This window comes from Plectropomus leopardus, chromosome 11 (assembly GCF_008729295.1).
Source record: "Plectropomus leopardus isolate mb chromosome 11, YSFRI_Pleo_2.0, whole genome shotgun sequence".
NCBI classification, from domain to species: Eukaryota; Metazoa; Chordata; class Actinopteri; order Perciformes; family Serranidae; genus Plectropomus; species Plectropomus leopardus.
Genome location: NC_056473.1, coordinates 1,956,540 through 1,976,278, shown reverse-complemented (window position 1 = coordinate 1,976,278; position 19,739 = coordinate 1,956,540). Strand labels below are relative to the sequence as shown.

Genomic DNA, 19,739 nt, shown 5'->3' with positions numbered 1-19,739 from the left:
AGCAACAAATTGCAAAGATTGGTATATAGTTTAAAGACTAAAATAAGCAGATAATAGAGCAGGTGTTTTACTTTCCTGTCCCTCAGCAGCACTCCAGCTTACAAGCATAAATTGTTCAAATTTCACATCTTATATTCATATTCGAAAAAAAAGTTTCTCTTAAATTGATTTGAAGATTGTAGAAAGCCAGACTTTTTTTTTTTTTTTTTTTTTTTAAGGTTGTAACAGTAGCTTTCCAAAGAGGAATCTTCAACACATCCTACAACACGTTGTGATCATGCTGATGAGAGAATCTACACAATCTCCAGGAGGCTAAACCCTGCCTCGGGCTGAAGCTGTCGGAGTAAAGACAAGCACAGTGCAGTCAGCTCCTGTGACCTGCTGACACCTTTCTCTCTGCATCTCTGCAGATTAACCAGGAAATGATGAGATTTGAGAGCGCTCTCTCACAATCTAACGATGTGCTGGTTTATTTTAAGCTGTGCTTTGATGACATATCTGCTTCTTAGGCTATATTTAATATGTGCCACATATTGTATATGTTCTTATTGTTATTATTGCTTATGTCTATTTCTGTTTTGAGATTGTAGCATTGTACACATATTCGCATTTTTACATACTAATTTTATACATTGCATTGTAGCACAGTTTTATATTTCACACACTTCACACACTCATCATATTACCCATATCATAATTCAAATATTCTCATATTAGTGCTAATTGTCTATTAGTTTATTTCTTCACATGAATAGTTTTACACACTTACATACTCAGCATATTATACATACTTCATTTTTTAAATAGTTAAACATTTACATTCTAGTGCTTATTGTTTCTTTGCTACTTGTATTCTATTTTTATATTTATATTTTATAGACTTATGCTGGTACTTATTTCTACTAGCAATAATTCTCTATATATTTATATTTTTATATACTTGTGCTGGTACTTATTTCTACTAGCAATAATTCTCTCTATATTTATATTTTTATACACTTGTGCTGGTACTTTCTACTACTAGCAATAATTCTCTATATATTAATATTTTTGTATACTTGTGGTGGTACTTATTTCTACTAGCAATAATTCTCTATATATTTTATATTTTTATATACTTGTGCTGGTACTAATTTCTACTAGCAATAATTCTCTTTATATTTATATTTTTATATACTTGTGCTGGTACTTTTTACTACTAGCAATAATTCTCTCTATATTTATATTTTTATATACTTGTGCTGGTACTTTTTACTACTAGCAATAATTCTCTCTATATTTATATTTTTATACAATTGTGCTGGTACTTTTTACTACTAGCAATAATTCTCTATATATTTATATTTTTGTATACTTGTGGTGGTACTTATTTCTACTAGCAATAATTCTCTATATATTTATATTTTTATATACTTGGCTGGTACTTTTTACTACTAGCAATAATTCTCTCTATATTTATATTTTTATACACTTGTGCTGGTACTTTTTACTACTAGCAATAATTCTCTCTATATTTATATTTTTATACACTTGTGCTGGTACTTTTTACTACTAGCAATAATTCTCTATATATTTATATTTTTATATACTTGTGCTGGTACTAACTTCTACTAGCAATAATTCTTTATGCTGACATCAGAATGACTGTAACGAACCACGATTTCCCCTGGATATCAATAAAGTATTTTTGATTCTGATTCCAGGCCTTTCTCCCTCAGGTGCCCAATGGGAAACATTTCAGTCTCTCTTACCACGTGATGACAGTTGAACTCCTTCATGACAGAGGCTTCGTTCAAGAACTCAATGCGCTCCCTCATGCTGGCCGACTCATTGACTGTCTTGATGGCCACTCTTGTCTCGGGTTCGTCTTTAACCACTCCCTTAGCAATGCCTTCGTACACCATACCAAAGGAGCCCTGGCCCAGCTCCTTGTGCATTGTGATCTTCTCCCTGGCCACCTCCCACTCATCCGGGACATACACTGGCATAACACGACAGGCAGCAGGTCAACATCACACTCAGTGAAACAAAACAGTCAAAACAACATATTGCATCTTCTTACTATCGGCTGCACTGAAGTACTCAGGGTTGACAGACGCATAAAGGACTCCGTTCCCCAATCTGTCACTGTTCCTGTTGAGACAAAGACAGCCGAGTTAGTCAGCAGGCAGCTCTGATCATGAATGTGTAATTCTCTATAAGAACGTTTCTCTTTACCACACGGGGAATGTTCATGAAAACAGCATCTATTAACTCTAATTAACATTACACTGGTCATTAAGTTTCATGAGGTAGAACTACACTGTTGAGAGACTTTTTGGAAAACATGTTCATAAAAATACTTGCCTCTTTTTGTTCACAAAGAAGAGAATGGTGGTGAGGCTGGCAATGAAAAGTGTAACTATAATGGGAATTATGATGAGCAAGTAGAACGTAACACCATCGTCTCCTGCCAGAAGGAACAGCAAAATAAAAGTGATCAGCACTTAAGGAGTCAGTTTTTATCTTTTTTTATATTAGTCATTGGTCAATATGTAGTACTGAGTGTGTGGGAAATGCTGCATTACTTTTGGGCTGAGGCACATAGAAGGACACACTCTCCGTCCAGGAGCCATTCCCTGCTAGTGAGGTGGCGCGCACACGAGCAGAGTAATTCCCCGAACCCAGGTTGGTCAGCCGAGCTCCTCTATGCTCGCGGTACTGCTGTCGCGACACACACTCGTGTTTCTCAGGCTGAAAGGAAACAAACACATGCTGTTTGGAAGACAGTCAACAGTCAGGGTCAGGGATGGAGCGTAAAACTGATTATTGTGTGTTCTGTTTTAAAAGATAAAGCCGGACTATCAGATCTACCACCTTTAAAGTCCTGCTACAGTCAAAAATGTATTTTTTTAGTTGCTTTACTTGTTTGTTGGAGCTTCACTGTGCAGAATACTGTCTGTGAAGAGTTTCACACTCAAAGGCTGTTTTCACATTTAGTTGCTGATGAGGGAATATGTTTAAGACATGTTTGTAGTATGATTTGTGTCAGTACATCCATATGGAGTGGGTCCTTGTCTATAGAGATCGCCATGTTGCACTGCCATGTTTCTACAGTAGGCCAGAGCGGACAAACCAAACACTGGCTCCAGATATGGGCAATTGTTTTCATGTGTCTGCCATTGTAGTTAGCAGCTCTGTGGTGAGCAGTGTTTAACTTGAAATTGCTTCATTCAGTGTTTTTATCTGCTTTAATAACCAGGTCCATTTGTTTGGGAGAGGAAGAAACCTCTGCAGATAATCTGGCTACCTGTAAAAACCTCCCGAGCAATGAAAACTACAGGATTTCGCGCTTGGCACATGGAAGTTTCAGCTGGTTGCCATCTGCGATCCTCACCACTAGATGGCACTAAATCCTACACACTGCTACTTTAACTTGGTTCTGTTTCTCTTTAATACTTTTTTTCTGTTTTTCTTTATTAGTTCTGTTCAGCTTGATAGGTTTGTTTGGTTGCTCTTTTCGTTTGTTGCTCTATTTGAGAAAAAAAGTGAGCATACATTCCAACATACAACAAAAAGTGTTGGATGAAAAGATTTGCAACTTAAAATTGCTTTATTCTGTATTCCTAACAGTTGAAATCACCTGCCCTGTTTGTTTTGGAGAGGAAAGGACCTCTGTGGATAATTCCTCTTAACTATAAACACTAAAGGAATTTTAATGGGGGGTAGTTTCTTGCAATCTGCTATCCTCACCACTAGATGTGACCAAATACTCCTATTTCTTATACCCCTTTCCCACCAAAATTAGCATGTGCATGCAGGTTTTCAAACATGGGTAAACCACTAAATATGGGCGATTGGCTGTATTACCAAATCCACTGAACTAACCGCTGGAGAGAGAGTTGGGCTTTCATCAGCTGGCGTGTGTGTGTCTCTGTGTGTGTGGGTTGTCTTGATGTTGTGTCTGTGTGACGTCACGGACAGGCAGGAGAACAGGTAAACAGTAGACAGCAGTAAGATCAGAGGTCTTTGAAAACTTTTGAGTGGTTTCCTCTCTTTATTTATCTTTTATTTGTCCCCATTTCAAACTTGGTGCAGACGTATTTGGATCAGTGTTTTCGCTGCTTAGGAGGAGATGGACAGTAATTAGCGATGGTGCATCATTGCATCTTGCTGGTTAAGGAGCTGAAATTACCACGTCACCCAGGTGCTGTGTTCCCATCAATGCCGATCAGAAAAACTCATGTCTACTGCAGAGTCATTTGACCCGGGTGTGAATGCCAATTGTATACATTCCCGTAGCATTAAAAAGCCTGATGTTAGCAGGTGTTAACAGGTTTTTAGTGCAGTGGGAATGAGGCTTTATACTCTGTTCCTTTAGAACATGGCTGAAGAGATTTTTTATAATACAGAGCGTTGCTCACCTCAGTCCCCAGACGGAACTTGATCTCATACATCAGGATGAGTCCGTTAGGCATGGCGGGCTCTGGCCAGTGCAGCACCACACACCCTTCAACCTTATCACTCATCTCAAAGATCACCTTTCCAGGGATGTCATCGGCTTTAACTGCGAAACACACACACAATATTACAACAATCATGTGTCTGCAATGTGCTGTAAAAGAGGGCATTACTGTGCCACATCGCCATCATAGATTGCATCCAAGTCACTTTCTAACCTGCAGGTTTGGTCCTGGAAAAGACGAAGGCTCCAGCGCTGCAGCGCCCCACCTCCTCATTGCACGCATGGATGTCAATGCGGTAGACAGTAAAGGGCCGCAGGGTTGGGATCTCTAAATATTCCACTGTGCTCCTGTCCTCTGAGAAAGGATACTCCCTGATAGGAGGAATGCCATCTGTACTGTTATCCCCTGGGCCAAGGGAGGTGTTCCCCCTACCAACACCATCAGGCAGCAGCGTGTTGTTAGCCACACCGAAAACATCTCGACGTCGACGATCGGGAGGTCTGAAACACAAAGGACAAAAAGAAAGTTGATTTAAGTAGAATGAGTACTGTTATTACAGGTATACAGTATGTCCTGGAAATCCCACTGTCACAAATAACTGTAGGTTTATAACTCCCAAAGGCTTTTTACACACAGCTGAAGCATCTCGCTGAACCGGGCAAGTGAGTGGGTGTGTGTGTGTGTGTGTCTGAATGTGTGTTTGTGTGCCATGTGTCCAGATGCTGCAGACTACTCCCTGTGGAGCTGTGTGGAAGGATGAGATCAGACAGATCACAGCGAGGTGGACAGACAGAGAAAGAGAAGTTTCCCAGAATAAGACAAAATAAACCTTTCTCCCCCAACATCTCCCTATCAACAATGAAAAAGTCTAAAAGGGTAAAAAAAAAAAAAAAAAAGGGCATGACATGACATGACCACACTGTTTATTCATAATGACTAATTTTCTGCGGTCAAACTGAGAATATAGCTGTGTATGATAAGCTGTGGAGCAACCTGGAGCTGGACCATGGTCATAACTGAGGGCAAGCAGGTGCTGACAGCTGTGGCTGTTAATGCAGCAGAAGCACTACAGATGCCACAGGGCACCTTGCCTTAAGTAGTTAACAGTGAAACACACAGGGCAGTCAGCTGAGACGGTCACAAAGAAAAGACTGACTCTGATTGAGTTGGAAATGAAAGCTGTATCGACAGCAGGTGACAAAAGGTGATAAACAGTACATGAAGCCTTTATGGAGTTCTTACAAGGTGATAAATGTTGAGGGGTTCTTTGGCAATGTAATGAGGACAGCCTGAATAGGTGGTGAGGTTTTTATTGCAGTGCATAAAACAGCTCAGATATGATTCAAACTGTAAGATAGGGATTAGAACTGCAACTGACTATTTTTATTATCGACCAATCTGACGGTTTTCCTTGTCCTCAGTTATCTGATTCATCGTTTAGTCCGTGACGTGAATAATATCCATCATAAGCCCCTAAAGGTTAGCTCCATGATTTTCTGTTTTATGAAGTTTTGATTTTTTTTTTTATAGTTCTACAGATTTTTTGTTGTGTTCCTTAGTTATTAAATCCAAAAATTCTAATTTTGATCTAAGTATGTTTCAGCGTCAAAATGCTATTTTCTCAAGCCCTTCCAAAAACTTTCCTGAGTGACCTGACAGAGGTTTCTGCAAGATGCCATTGCCACACATAAACCTCTGTACTACTGTGGACATCATGTTAGTTCGGTTCTGAGGCAGATTGAATAAAAAAAAACGCCCTTTAAACCCTGGGTCCCTAGCATATTTTGGTTCTGAAAATGTTCTGAGAATAGTACAATGCAGCCAATGCAATGTTTTAGTAACGCTTTCAGAGGTAAGTTTTCTTTTAGTTTTCAGAACGTTAGGGTAACATTCTCTATAAACATTAAACATTTTTTTTTGGGGGGGGGGGTTAAATATCATTGAATTACATTTTCATTTTAAAAAAAAAAAAACGTTCTGTTATCTCAGGCCTCAATAACATGTTCTGAATGTTGCACTGAAAATGTTTTTCCTTTGCTCTCATGTAACATTGTGGTAATGTTTTTGAAAAAAACATTCTGATCTGTCACCTTTCAACATCACCAAAAAATCCTCAGAATGTTGCAGTTATCACGTTACATCAAGTCATAAGTCAGCATTTAACCTTACAGGAAAATTATTTTAAATGATAAACATCCTTAAAATGTTCTTTGAACATTAGATTTACATGTTTTCTTCAAAACATTATTGCAACTTGTAGGTAACATTAGACAATGTTGTTGGAATGTTCCCTGCTACCTGGAGTGAGGCCTAAAAGGTACTTCGTTTGTCCAACCAACACTCCAAAGTTCCAAAATATTTAATTTACTATCAAATTTTCATTTTTTCTTAAATGCCTGAAATACTAGTTTGATTATTAAAACAGCTGCTGATTATTTTTCTATAAATAGACTGATCATTTCAGTTCTACTAGGAGCAATAAAATGCTCAGCTCAGACTATGCAAAGCATCCTTTGTGTCTAAACAGATATACACCGACACGAAAAATACAGAATATACAGAGAGATCCGTGGGAAAGACCAGTTGCACTGACATGTCAACATTCATCTCTGACAGTTCTTAGTGGTGCGGTACACTCCAAAGTCCAGCACTCAAAAACTGCTTCTGTTACTACTGGAAAATACAAAAAAATATATTTAAAAAGCTGACAGGAGAGTTATGGTCTGAGAGACGCAGATTTGCTCTAGTAAATCTCGGGTTGTCCTTTGTCAGAAGTGATAGAACAAGAGGAAGATAGATGGATGGACCCCATGGAGTGGCCAAATGAAAGAAAACTTGAGGGATCCAATTTCTGTATGTGAGAGTGTTAGGGTTATGCAGGGCAGTGTGAACACTGTGAGAAAGCTCTTGAGCTGACTGAAGCATGACCTTATAACTAGTGAGTTACTACAGTTAGTGTCCTGACCTCGCCCACTAAAAAAAGATCTACCTTTACGCAATGGAATCCAGGGAGGAAAGCTGTGACTACAAATTCAGTATGTGACGAGCAGGGCACATTATTAGCTCCTGGCCTTAACTACAGCAACACTGCAGGCTCACAAAAAGGAGCAAAAGATCTCTGGATCTGGGCACCCAGTAGCTCAGTTGGTAGAGGAAGCATGTACAGAGGCCACTCCCTCACTGCAGCCGCTGCAGGTTTGATTGAAACCATGGCCCTTTGCTGCATGTCATCCCCTCTCTCTCCAATTTTCATCATTTTTACACTGTCCTATCAAATAAAGGTGAAACGTCCAAAAAATAATCTTAGAAAAAAACTCTGGATCTGACACAAGAACAGGTAACTTCCAGGGAGTCCTTATTATTTTGTCTCATATGTATTCATGATGAGTTTCAACAGCAGGTGATTACAATAAATAAATGCTTCAGTCAGCTTCTAACAATTTTTGGATCGTATCACAAGGTGTCCTAAACAGACACTGACAGCGCCCCACCTCCCCACCCCCCCACCCCACCTACATCAGTCTGCCTTCCTTTGTGTTTGTCTTCTATCGCTGATGGGGCTCTTCCCTCATTCATTTAAATTCCAGATGGATTCACTGTACATTTCCTGGCAGCTGTCTTGCTCCAGAAAGAAAAAAAAGCACAAAGAGAGCGTGCGAGGGGAGGAGGAGAGTGGAGTGCCGAGTGGAGGGGGACAGAATGGAAAACATTTCCTCTTCTTTCTGTTTCTGTTTTCACCCGCCCTCTTTCCCCTCACCCCGGGTCTAAGCCCTGAACTTTTGAAAAAACCTCCCCGATTTTGGAGCACTCTCCCTGGAGTGGTTTGTAATAATGCTGGCTCTGTTACAGTGGAGAGGGTGTGCATACACAGGCTGAGCCCCTCGCTGCAGGCAGAGGACCTGCCATCCGCTTCTTTCCTAGACAGCTATACTAAAACAAATCAACAGAGCCAGAGACAGAAGGAGAGGAGGGGGGGCAGATATGAGTTCAATTACAACACAAAGCTGGTTTATTATTCTTCCTCCAAATACATATCGATCCAATTCCACAAGAGTGTTGCGAAGGAAAAGAGAAGGGCACTGTTTGAATGAATGAACTTTGGAGGTTCAAGGGGCATTGTTTAAAGCTATGGATTTATAAGATACCTGCTGAGTGTTCTTAGCAGGAAGCAACGAGCTTATCAAAGGTCTCCATTTTTTCACTGTGATGGATGTCGCTGATGGAGTGTTAAGGGCAACCAATTCACAGAATGCACAGATTGTGTGTGTCTGTCTATATGAGAATAAAAGGCGTGTGGGAGGAGAGCGGAGCGAAAGTCTTTGAAACAGTGAAACATCCTTCGCCACGAGCAAGTTAAATGATAACACAACACAGATGTCAGTCTCTATTGTGGGGAACAAAAGCCTGAGCAGCTACGAGTGTGCAGCCAAACGAGGCCTTTCAGACTCCTTAATCACATCTCTCTCCTGGGTTTGTTTGTGTTGCCTAAATTGCTGCCTGCTAGGTCCTAACATCCCCCGTGCCACCGTCACCACAGCAACATGAAGCCACAAGAGCGCTTAGAAGGCCTTGGATCCTACTCAGCATGTCCCCTCATCTGCACCGCCCGACAAAAGGGCCGAGCGCAGGGGGCAGATTCAGCCCCCGTCAGGTCCATCTACGCCCCCAGGCTCGGATCCTGTCAGCTCCACAGAGAAGACACTGCGCCTGGGCCGCCACCTCATCCCTTATTTTGACCAATCAAGGCAAAGAAGCTGAGCCCTTTGATGGCCTTCTCCACAGAATAAGAGCAGGAGGTGTAAACAGTTCAAGGAGGTCACTGATATTACATCTGTGGCTTACTGTACCTTGGCAGAAAGATGGCATTGTGAAGGAAGTTCTCGAAAATTTTAAAGAAGACGCGGTTTTCCTTCTCCCGGTCTTTTTCCTCGGGCGTCTTCTGGCACACACAGCATGGGCCCTTCTCTGCCCCTGCCAGGTCGGACTTGGTGGGCTTGGTGTTGTCTTCCATGTCGGTGAAGCCGGTTGCCGGGATACGGATTGGAATTTTCAGTTCTGTTTTAATAGCAACCAAGTATTTAGAAATGAGAAGCATTCTATGTTATCAAGGCAGCTGTTTATAATATATGTTTCCTGCACAAAGTTATGTGTCAGTATTATAAATATTGTTGAACATATCAGGAAACATATTCACTTTTTTGCTGCGAGTGCGATTATAATATTGATTTCACTCTGTCTGTGCATAAATATGAAACTTCAGCCAGCAGCTAGTTAGCTTATTTTAACCCTGGAAACACACAGATATAGAAACTAAATTGCACGAAATTTTAAGTACCAGAAAAAGAAAGTAGTACACAAGTGGGGTGCCAGTACCTCAAATTTGTACTTAAGTACTGTGCTTGAATAAATGTACTTTCTTGCACTCCATCACTGGATGTTGCTCAGAAATTTGAGCCTGCATGTCCCAGTGTTGTGACTATTCAGAAGATTACTGTTTTGTCATAGAACTGATTAGATTGCCTCCAGTAAATGAAATTAATTCAAAGAAGTAACCACTAAAATATTCACTTTCTGATGTTTATAACAAAATAGATTTCATGAAAATCAGTTCCGAATTAAGCGAGTTTCAGACAATTTTGACGTCAAAATTGTGTCTCTCTATACACATGTATTTGTTTACTAGCAGACCTCAACTTCCCCAATATGGTGCCTGCACAGACACATCGTGGAGAGCCTAGAGCAGCAGCCAATGAGCTATCTCCATTTCTATATCTATGTGGAAACATCTAGCCAGACTCTGTCCCAAGATAAAAAAAATAAATGAATAAATAAATAAAAAGAAATCTCCCAACCAGCACATCTAAATCTCTCCACTCAGCATTATATTTTTTTTTCATCTGTACAAAATCAAAATGTTAAAATGACAGGTCTCCAGTTTCCTATCTTAACTCTAAGCTAAATAGCTGCAGGCTGCATCTGCAGATTTAACATACACATGAGAGTGGAATCAATCTTCTCAATAAAATCTCATCAAGAAAGCAAATAATGTTTTTCCCAGAAAGTCTGACTTTTTTTTGTGACAAAGGAAGGACTCGTCGGTAGAAAAGCTCAGACAATAAAAAGATGGTTATGGTTTTGTAGCATGCATTATGCATACCTTTAGAGCAGTAGTTATGATGGTAGAGCTCCCTGTCCTCAGGCTGCTGCTGCCAGCGGACCAGGTAGTAGGTCAGGTTGCCGTTGGGAAAGACCGGAGGTGACCACTTCACCATTAGCTTGGTTGAGGAGTTGGCATATGCACGTGCATCTTTGGGCATAGATGGCACTGCAACGGGGACAAAGTCATGGTACATTAATCACTGAAAAGGCTGCATGACAATCACCAATAATTTACAAGCAGCTTGAGTGATCATATAATAATAATCCTAATAATCAATAATTGGTGCCAACAGACTGACAGCCAGGCTTACATGAGGGACGTGTGCGGATGTAGATGATATCACTCTTTGCTCCTGTGATGTGTTTGTCCTCCACCTGCAGGGTAATGGCCTTCACAAAAATAGCATACTGGGTCCAGGGCTTGAGGTGTTGAAGAGTGACTTTAGGGTCAATGATTTTATCCTGAGGGAGATCCACGTCCACCATGTGCCAGCTGTTTGAACCGCAGCCATCCTGCCCGTCAAACTCTGTGATGTTCTGGAAAGGGCTGAAGAAGACAAAAAACTATGTGTTGACAAAAAGAACTTAACGTAATGAAAACAAACATAAGAAAACATAACATGTTTCCCATTCCCAGTCTTTCTACTCCTGACAAAACTGACAGTCAATTACATTCAATTTCAAATTTCAAGATATATATAATTATGGTAACCTTTATAAACTGCATGGAGAATCTCCCATTTCATTGAATAATGGCCTGCATGATCTCCCTATTTTCACTACACTAGTGTAATAATAGACCATGTTATTATGGTTAATGATATCCTGTCTCTCATAGTTGTCTCATGGCAGTTTTCCTCTTATGTATTGTTGTACTTAACTTTATTAGTTACATTTTTATGTGAATTGTTTCATGTGTATTTATTTTATTGTCTGTTGATTTATTCTGAAGTTATTTGTGATGTATGTTGGTGTTTTTGTCCTGTCAATTTGTGATTGTGTAGTTTGTGTATTTTGAAAAGAAAAAAAAATCCAAAGCATACCATTCAACCACTGGGTGATTACCCACCTGCAAGGCAGCCATTTGTTTCACTTTGTACAAGTTCAATGGCAAAATCTGATAAAACCCAGATCTGAACAATAAGCAGACATGAATGTTGTGAATATGATGTTGTATATTTGGATATTTGTGTTGCATTAGAGGAATTCGTCTGTTGTCATCTGAGTGGCTGCAAGGCAGAAAATCAGTCCAAGCACTCAAACATTCTCTTTGGTAAAATGGTTGTCATTAATGTCAAGTGCACATAGTTTGCACTGACTGTGGTATAATATGCAAAAGCAGACAAATAAGATTTAGGATATCGTGGCATCTTAAGGTGAGGCTGCAGAACTGAAACTTTACCCACGTGTAGGAGAACTATGGCGCGCAACGCAAAAATTAGAAAAGTCCCAGTTTGATTCATCCTATCTGGGCTAAGAGGACCCCGTCATTCTAAAGTAAGAAAATAACATGGATTATTTTCAGGTGACAGTAAAGTAAGAAACAACATAGCTATGAGTATTATATTTCATATCTGCCATTAGATGCCCCTAAATCAAAAACACCGGAACTGGACTCAGTTCTGACTGCCAAGAGACCCAACTAGCAGGGAACGTTTCACAACACTGGCTGAGGTTACATACAAGTTGTAATAATGCTTTAAAGAAAACATTTTAATCTAATTTAGAAATAAAATTTTAAGATGTGTATCACTTCAAATAATGTCCCTATAAGGTTATGCTTATGTAATGCTAACTATGACATAATGTTTTAACTGCAACACTCAGTTTGTTTTGGTGATGTTGAGAGGTGTGTATGTTCTTTTATAAACGTTTCCACAGTGTCACATGAGAACAAAGGTTTTCAAAGCAACATTTGGAACATGTTGTCAGGATGTTATTGAGGCCTGAGATTACACAACAGTTGAATGAAACATATGAAACATTCCTGTAATGTAATATGTTAGGAAAAAATAAATAAAATAACATTTTGATGATGTTTATAGAGAATGTTACCCTAACTTTAAGAAGAACATTCTGCGAACCAAAAGAAAACTTGCAGCTGACAACATTACTAAAACATTACATTGTAACATTCTCAGAACGTTTTTAGAACCAAAAATTGATGGCTGGGGAGTACTTTTATAAAAGTATAGTGTGCTATCGAGGATAATGAGTTGACTGTTTTCTGAGTACTCACGATTCCTTGTAGTAGACGATGAAGCTGATAAGGTCTCTGTAGTGCGGCGGCCGGTAGCGCTCCCACGTCAGCTTGATCGAATGGCTCGATGTGATGTTAGACTTGAACTTCAAGATGTGACTTTCACCTGTTGTGATAAAGTAGAACCCTCAGTAAAACACATACATTATTAAAACGACATGTCATAGGTTTTTTATTGTTCCCATACACTAAATGGGTACAAAAAACATGACAGATTGTGTCTTCTTTTAACCCTTCTGAACTGTTTTTTTTTGCATTTTTGCCTTTATTAGATGGGACAGAGTGGTAGTGTGAAAGAGGGAGAGAGAGGGGATGACATGCAGCAAAGAGCCGTGAGCTGGAATGGAACCCCCGGCCACTGCCTTCATATATGGGGCGCCTGCTTTGTCCACTAAGCCACTGGGCTCCCTATAACCCTTCCGAACTGTTTGACGCATTTTACACACTTCATTTTTTGATAATTTTGGCTGTGTTTATGCATGAGGCATACATTTTGGCAAGATTGTGTGTTTTTGTTTAATCTTGGAATTTCCAGCTCAGCTCCTACAATAAGTCTAAAATACAATGTTTAAACTAGATTGTTTCATTCTTACTGTGAATTGCAAAAAATGCTCCATTGAAACCCATTCAAACTGACATTTTCGATCCCACAGCCATCAAAGCATAAAAACATGCATTGTATTATTTCTGGTATCATTCTGGGCTTTTGACTTAGAATTTGTCATTTTTACTATTTTACACCTGATGACTTAATGTTTTACCATATTTGGCATATGAAGAAAATACATGCTATTTCCACTAGGTGCACTGTCACAATCAGTGTTCCTGCAAATCATTGACATATCCCAGGCTGTCAGCAGCAAAAACAAATCTACTTAGTACGTAGTATATTGAAAAGAATTCATTTTTGTGTTTTCTTATTATTACCTTAAAAAGACAGCAGCATCATGACAAAAACCTGGCATTTTAAGGGTTGAAATTCTGACAAATATTGAATATTTGATATTTATGATTAGAACCGATGTTGGTTAAAAAATGAACTAAATGAAAGTGGAAAATTATATTGTGTTATTGTGTGAATTATGTATATTATTTCTTAAGGCTTGATTTTGAAAAGGGCATTTTGTCTGAGAGCGATATGAGTGTGCGTGATATTGAAGCAGGCCCTAAGGGGTCAAATCACTCACAACAAAACTGTAAGAAAACTTATCAAAATATACTAAGTATACTCACAGCTGGCTCTTTCCCCGTTGTTCCGGAAATCTCCCTCCTCTGGCTTCACAGTTATGCCCGTCTTCTCCCACATCTTGTGGATCTCAGACATGCACAGTTTGGGGTTCAGACGGAAGAAGAGACGCCCATTCCCAATAGTCAGGTTGTGCTGACTCCAGTCCCACAGATGCTGCAGATGCTGGTTGTTGATGGCGGAGAATGCATACATGCTGGTAATGAAAGGTGATGAAGAGGAGGTTACAGCCATCTCATGGAGATCCACCAAACCATATTTTACTGTATGTGAACATGTTTCATGATGGAAGTGATCAGAAATGTGGTTAAAAGAGTTGTTTTTGCCACCTGGTGGCAGCGTTAAGCATTAAAATAGGAGGGCGTCACATGAGGCTGACAATGACTGACAATGAGCCTGAGTTGGCACAGAAGAGGACATGAACAGCGCCGTGCTAACGCTCTGAGCTGTAGTCGGTAAGGCAGCAGAACACCTCCAGAGCGAGAGGAATGTCTGCCATCCTCAACAGCATTCCTCTGAGTGAAACTTTACCCTGGGAGAAACGACAACAAGAAGGGCGACAGGATTTCCCATGACCCCTTTGGCCATTACCAAAAAAACTTTCCCTCATAAATAAGACCACTGCTGATATCACAGTTTGATGGAGCAGAGACTTTCCATTTGCAGGCACAATCACTTATCTGGCCTGTCTGCACGACTTAGTGAATCATTTTAAAAATGACACTGCAGAACACCAGACGCTGTTATATTTAGATGTATAAACTCGCATTAATGCACGTATCCAGCATCCAGGGCAGACACTCTCTCAACAAGAAGCCACTCTGACATTTATGTAACTTCAATGATATGTTGGTGGCAGCCTCCCTGCTACGCTGCCACCACGCATACAGGCATGCACACATTCACAGACACAAAGCGCAGACAAACAGCACAGACATACTTGTCGATGAGTTCCTGCCCATTGATGTAACGCAGGCTCTTGAGGAAGGACAACGAGCCAAGTGCGTGGGAGTGTCGAATCTTCACATAGCCCGTCACTTTCTGAATCAATCCCATGAAGCTCTCCAGCTCAGACGCTATGTTATCTGGGGACAGGGGATGAACACACACAGATACAAAGCAGCATGTGAAAGCCACATTTTTAAAAAAAAGCCACGGGGATCCCTGCTGCTATAACACTCAGACAAGTTCTTTAAGCAAATATCCAAATCAGCACTCAATTGTATAAGCTTTATCATATGTGGAGATTAGCGTGTGAACCACCCTGTCAACTGAGCAAATAAACAGGACTATAGCACATAATGTGATAATTGGGTTAGAGTGCAGGAAGCAAATGTAATGTTGATTTTGTGGCCGTCACTGTAAATCCCACAGCTTAGACCACACGCACATTCATCTTTATCTGTCTCAGTAATCAAAATATTAGCTGGGCAGTCAAGTGCAGTAAGGTTAGGATACTGAAGGGTGAATTTTCTTGGGATCAATTTTTTATTAAGTTTTGTGCAGAGTATAATAATTAATCATATATACCTAGCCGCATGTCATCAATATGTGTCTGTATGTTTCAGTTCTGGCTTAGATGGTTTAGAAACTTACTTCAACTGTGATGTCTGAGTTGTATAATTAAAAAAAAAAAAAAAAAATTAAAATAAAAATAAATCAATATTTATATATAGTTTCTTTATTTATCATAGTCATTCATTTTTGTCATACTTATGTCTTTATTTAATAATAATAATAATAATAATAATAATAATAATAATTATTATTATTATTATTATTATTATTATTATTATTATTCAAGATAAAACAGGTTGCAATGTAACTACTATTATTATTATTATTATATGTGTGGTCTACAATGCTTTTTTACACTGCAACATTTACAGTGTATGTGGTGTTAAAGGGAAACCTGGATATTTTCCATAACCTCAACCCCTTTTTTCCCCCATGTCTTTGTGTCTAAGTGACAAATGGGAACAACATTTTTTTGAAATTGTTCCAGTATCAAGCAAGATAAAACAGGTTGCAATGTAACTACTCTGGGAAAGAAAGCACTGTCAATTAAGTCCTCCAAAATTTCTGGCTTTTGTCACTGACAAGCTCAGGTTGTTATTCTAATCAATACACCTCTTAAATATCAATTTTTGATCACTTTAAGTGTAATATGGTATTAATATTAACTGCTGTCCATGCAGAGTGACCAAGATTAAATACAGAAATATAAAAAAAATGTCAAAATAAAAATAAACTGGAAATAGCTATCAACCTCTTGTTTAAATGCTCTTAGCACTGAAATGCAACCCATCTTCTTTGTAGCTTCCATGTTGTTTCCAGTTTACGACCTGCAAGCACATGAACACAATGAAGTTGGAAGAACGACTTCCAACTCTGAAACGACGACTTTTTGAATGCAGCAAAACTACTGTTTAACTAAAGGTCTGTCTCTGTAGAGTTTTTTTTCCATTGTGTTATCTGACAAGTCATCTGTAATAATAATATGAAACTGTCAGTGGCAAAAACAACCACTTTTAAAGGACATAAATTGACGGTGGACAATTGCCCAAAATGGTTACATCGCAGCCTTTTTTGCCGCTGCTCTCACTCAATACCGGACCAGTTTCAAAAAGTGTTGTTCCCATTAGTTACTTAATCATACACAAAAGCAGAGAAAATCCAGCCAAGCTTGGAAAGTACTGCGGTTATCCTTTAAAAGTACTGTGGTTTTGCGTAGCTGAACTCACTTCCACGGCGGATGTTGATGTCCAGATTGCCTTCGATGACGGTGCAGTCTTTCAGAGACTGAGCAGCATCCACAGAGTCGATGACAGGGGATGTGCAGGGCTTATCACACGGGCCATTGCAGGCATTGCATAACATACTGTATACAGCACAAGCAAGAGGGAGGGGGGAGGGGGGGAGGGAAGGAGAGAGAGATGAAAAAAAAAGTTTGAACCGTCAGAGAATGAGCAAAATCTTCTGTGAACTTTTCTACCTCACCCTGAAATCATTCGTCCACTCCCCAGCTCCCAAGCATTCCAGAGGATTCAGGCAAATAAATTCAGTGCATGCTACAAGGTCACCTCTTACACAGAGTTTAATCTTTTATGGGCCCTCGTCTGAACTCTGTTTTGTGAGAGAGTGACTCACTGTATTAACCTCAGAGACAAAAGAGCAGTGGTATGGCCAAAAAGTATACGGCTGCAGAGAGTCAGCGCGAAAAGTTTGGGAATTGACGAGACACAACAGGGAGGAAAGTTGCACAAAAAGAAGTTTTCTTGCTCTGGGTTGTTTGCAAACTAAGGAACTGTGAAGTGGACTTGTGAGCGGAGTCTCTCCTCTGATTAACTCTGAGTATGAATCTGGAAAGTGATGAAAACAAGGCATTGCACTGAGAAGCTTTCACTCTTTCTAAACAGTCTGGGAAGTCTAAACTTGAATCATTAACAGTCCAACATGCTCTTCACCTCTTGCACTTCCAGCTTTTTCGGTCCTACTTTAAGAAAGGAACCTGTGAAGGGCCAGGTCAGGTGAAGTTCAGCTCAAGGATATTTTATGCAAATAAATTCATTGTGCAGAAGTACACAGTGAACACATATGGCTTTGGTGTCTGTGAATACTGAGGAGAAATCACACTGCTCTTCACAGAGAAATTAGCCAGGAAATACATAAAAGACCTCTGGCTCTGTGTGTGAAAAAGATCACCCACAAATCCAAATATACAACATTAAATACAAACGCTTGAGAAATCTTACACGTAATGTGAAATATTTTAAGGAGCTCCTCTAAATATTCTGCACATTCTGTGTGTCACCTGACATGACATTTCCAAAACACCGGGAGCTAAAGTAGAAGCGAGGGGTATGTCTTTACCGATTAGTTTCGTTGCGTGTAAAGCCAGAGGGGCAGTCGGGCATGCACTCTCCCCCGTGGATGACAAAGTGAGTGTCGCCAGGCAGGTGCACTTGAGAACATAGGTCCATGGTGATGCAGCGCCAGCCCTCAAACTTGTATGTGTCTGGGGGACAGTCCTGCACGCAGCGACCCTCGTGGTAGTAGTGGAGGCAGGCGGAGCAGGCCATGTCGTTGTTGGGCTCGGTACAGCTGCCCAGGCACTGGCTGTGGCAGCACTCCCCCTTGTCTGTGCAGGCAAGCTTGCAGTGTTGTGGACAAACTACAAGAGACAGAGAAAGATGGGAAGAGTTATGAGAGGGTATTAAGACCTCAACATCAACATCAGTTTGCATGTGCTGCATTTACTCTCATGGCAACAAGAAAACGCCCTGAAAAATAGCTGGGGAGGAATATGAAATATTATTTAAAAAATAGGGAAAATGTCCAGAAACCTATGTTTATAAATCTTAGAATTATATATCTAAAACCATGTTACAGAACAAAAATAGTGTTTTTGTTTTGTCTTTTCCTTTTCTTTCTCTTGATTCTCATTTTAAGGTAATTTTCTTGTAATTTTTTACTGCTGTATTGATACATTTTTGGCTATTTATTTTTAAATTGCTCATTGCTTTCTTCCCATGCTTTTGAAAGAACTGAGTTAAATTTGCTTTCAAAGGATTTAACAGTTACTTATGGGCACTATAGCATTTTTTAAGATGATGAACGTAAAGAAACAAAACTAATGCTTACAAAGCACAGACTGTTTTAAAAATCAAGTACAAATATCGAATAGCTTCAGGAATTTGTAAATAATGAAAAACAGAAAATGACTGAAATGATATTAAGATGTGTTCCAAATTACCTCTTAAATAATAGGCGAGCAAGCAAATACATAAATAGGTAATGAGGAGTTTGGAGTTAGTGTGCATAAGGGTGTAGGCTTTGTTTCAACATTTGGAGGGACACACATGACACTGGGGGTTTGAGAGTCCTCAACCAAGAAATTTGGAGCGTTGCACACTTAATTTCCTCTATTCTGGTGAATTTTAAACACCAATTTGTGCATTACTGCACCATTTTAGGGTGTAAATGTCTTAAATTTTGTCAAAAATAAAAGTCCTCTTCTACTTTTATGTTTATGTTGAATGACTAAATGACTAAGTGAATGAATGAATGACTTTTTTTTTCTTGTTGGGTTCATGTGTCATGAGAAGCAAAATTCTTTTCAATCAATAACAAAGAAGGATAGGCTGAAGCCCAAGGCTTATTTTTGCCTATCCTAAATCAAGCATAGCATAACCCAGAATTAAAAATTAAAAACAAATTATACTCTAAACTGTAATACTTATTATTTCACACTACAATAGATGCTGATTGTTTTTACACTATTATCATTTTACATTATAATTTGTAATCAATTTACATTTGCACTTTTTTAAAAACTGAACTTAAATACATCTATATTTTTTCATTCAAAAATTTTATACAGAGAGCTTTTGTTTACAAGTCAAAAAAAGCATTTCCAGTGTTTTTACATACACAACTTCTACAAATTTTAAGGTGTAGGATCCTCTAAATAAATATTCATAGAATCTTGATAGCCAGCTTTATGTATTATCCTGAGAGCTGTTTTCTGGTGGAGACACATGCAAATATTTTAAACACTGAGTGGGATGTATCCCCCGTGTCTCCCCTGAAATGTGCAACTATAGGTGTGCATGCACAATCTGATAAA

General features: G+C 39.3%; 1 protein-coding gene across 2 annotated transcripts in view; it reads right to left on the bottom strand.

Moving 5' to 3' along the window:
- igf1ra (insulin-like growth factor 1a receptor) overlaps positions 1–19,739 on the bottom strand; it is a 104,163-nt gene that overhangs the window by 15,341 nt on the left and 69,083 nt on the right. For both annotated transcript variants that reach the window (XM_042495402.1, XM_042495403.1), the window contains exons 3-16: positions 17,984–18,284; positions 16,855–16,991; positions 15,051–15,195; positions 14,098–14,306; positions 12,844–12,970; positions 10,916–11,151; positions 10,603–10,770; positions 9,293–9,500; positions 4,659–4,945; positions 4,404–4,546; positions 2,568–2,733; positions 2,347–2,449; positions 2,063–2,133; positions 1,752–1,981 (exon numbers count right to left, since the gene is read on the bottom strand). In XM_042495402.1, coding sequence (XP_042351336.1) covers positions 1,752–1,981; positions 2,063–2,133; positions 2,347–2,449; positions 2,568–2,733; positions 4,404–4,546; positions 4,659–4,945; positions 9,293–9,500; positions 10,603–10,770; positions 10,916–11,151; positions 12,844–12,970; positions 14,098–14,306; positions 15,051–15,195; positions 16,855–16,991; positions 17,984–18,284 — 2,531 coding nt within the window. The remainder of the gene's footprint in view (positions 1–1,751; positions 1,982–2,062; positions 2,134–2,346; positions 2,450–2,567; positions 2,734–4,403; positions 4,547–4,658; positions 4,946–9,292; positions 9,501–10,602; positions 10,771–10,915; positions 11,152–12,843; positions 12,971–14,097; positions 14,307–15,050; positions 15,196–16,854; positions 16,992–17,983; positions 18,285–19,739) is intronic.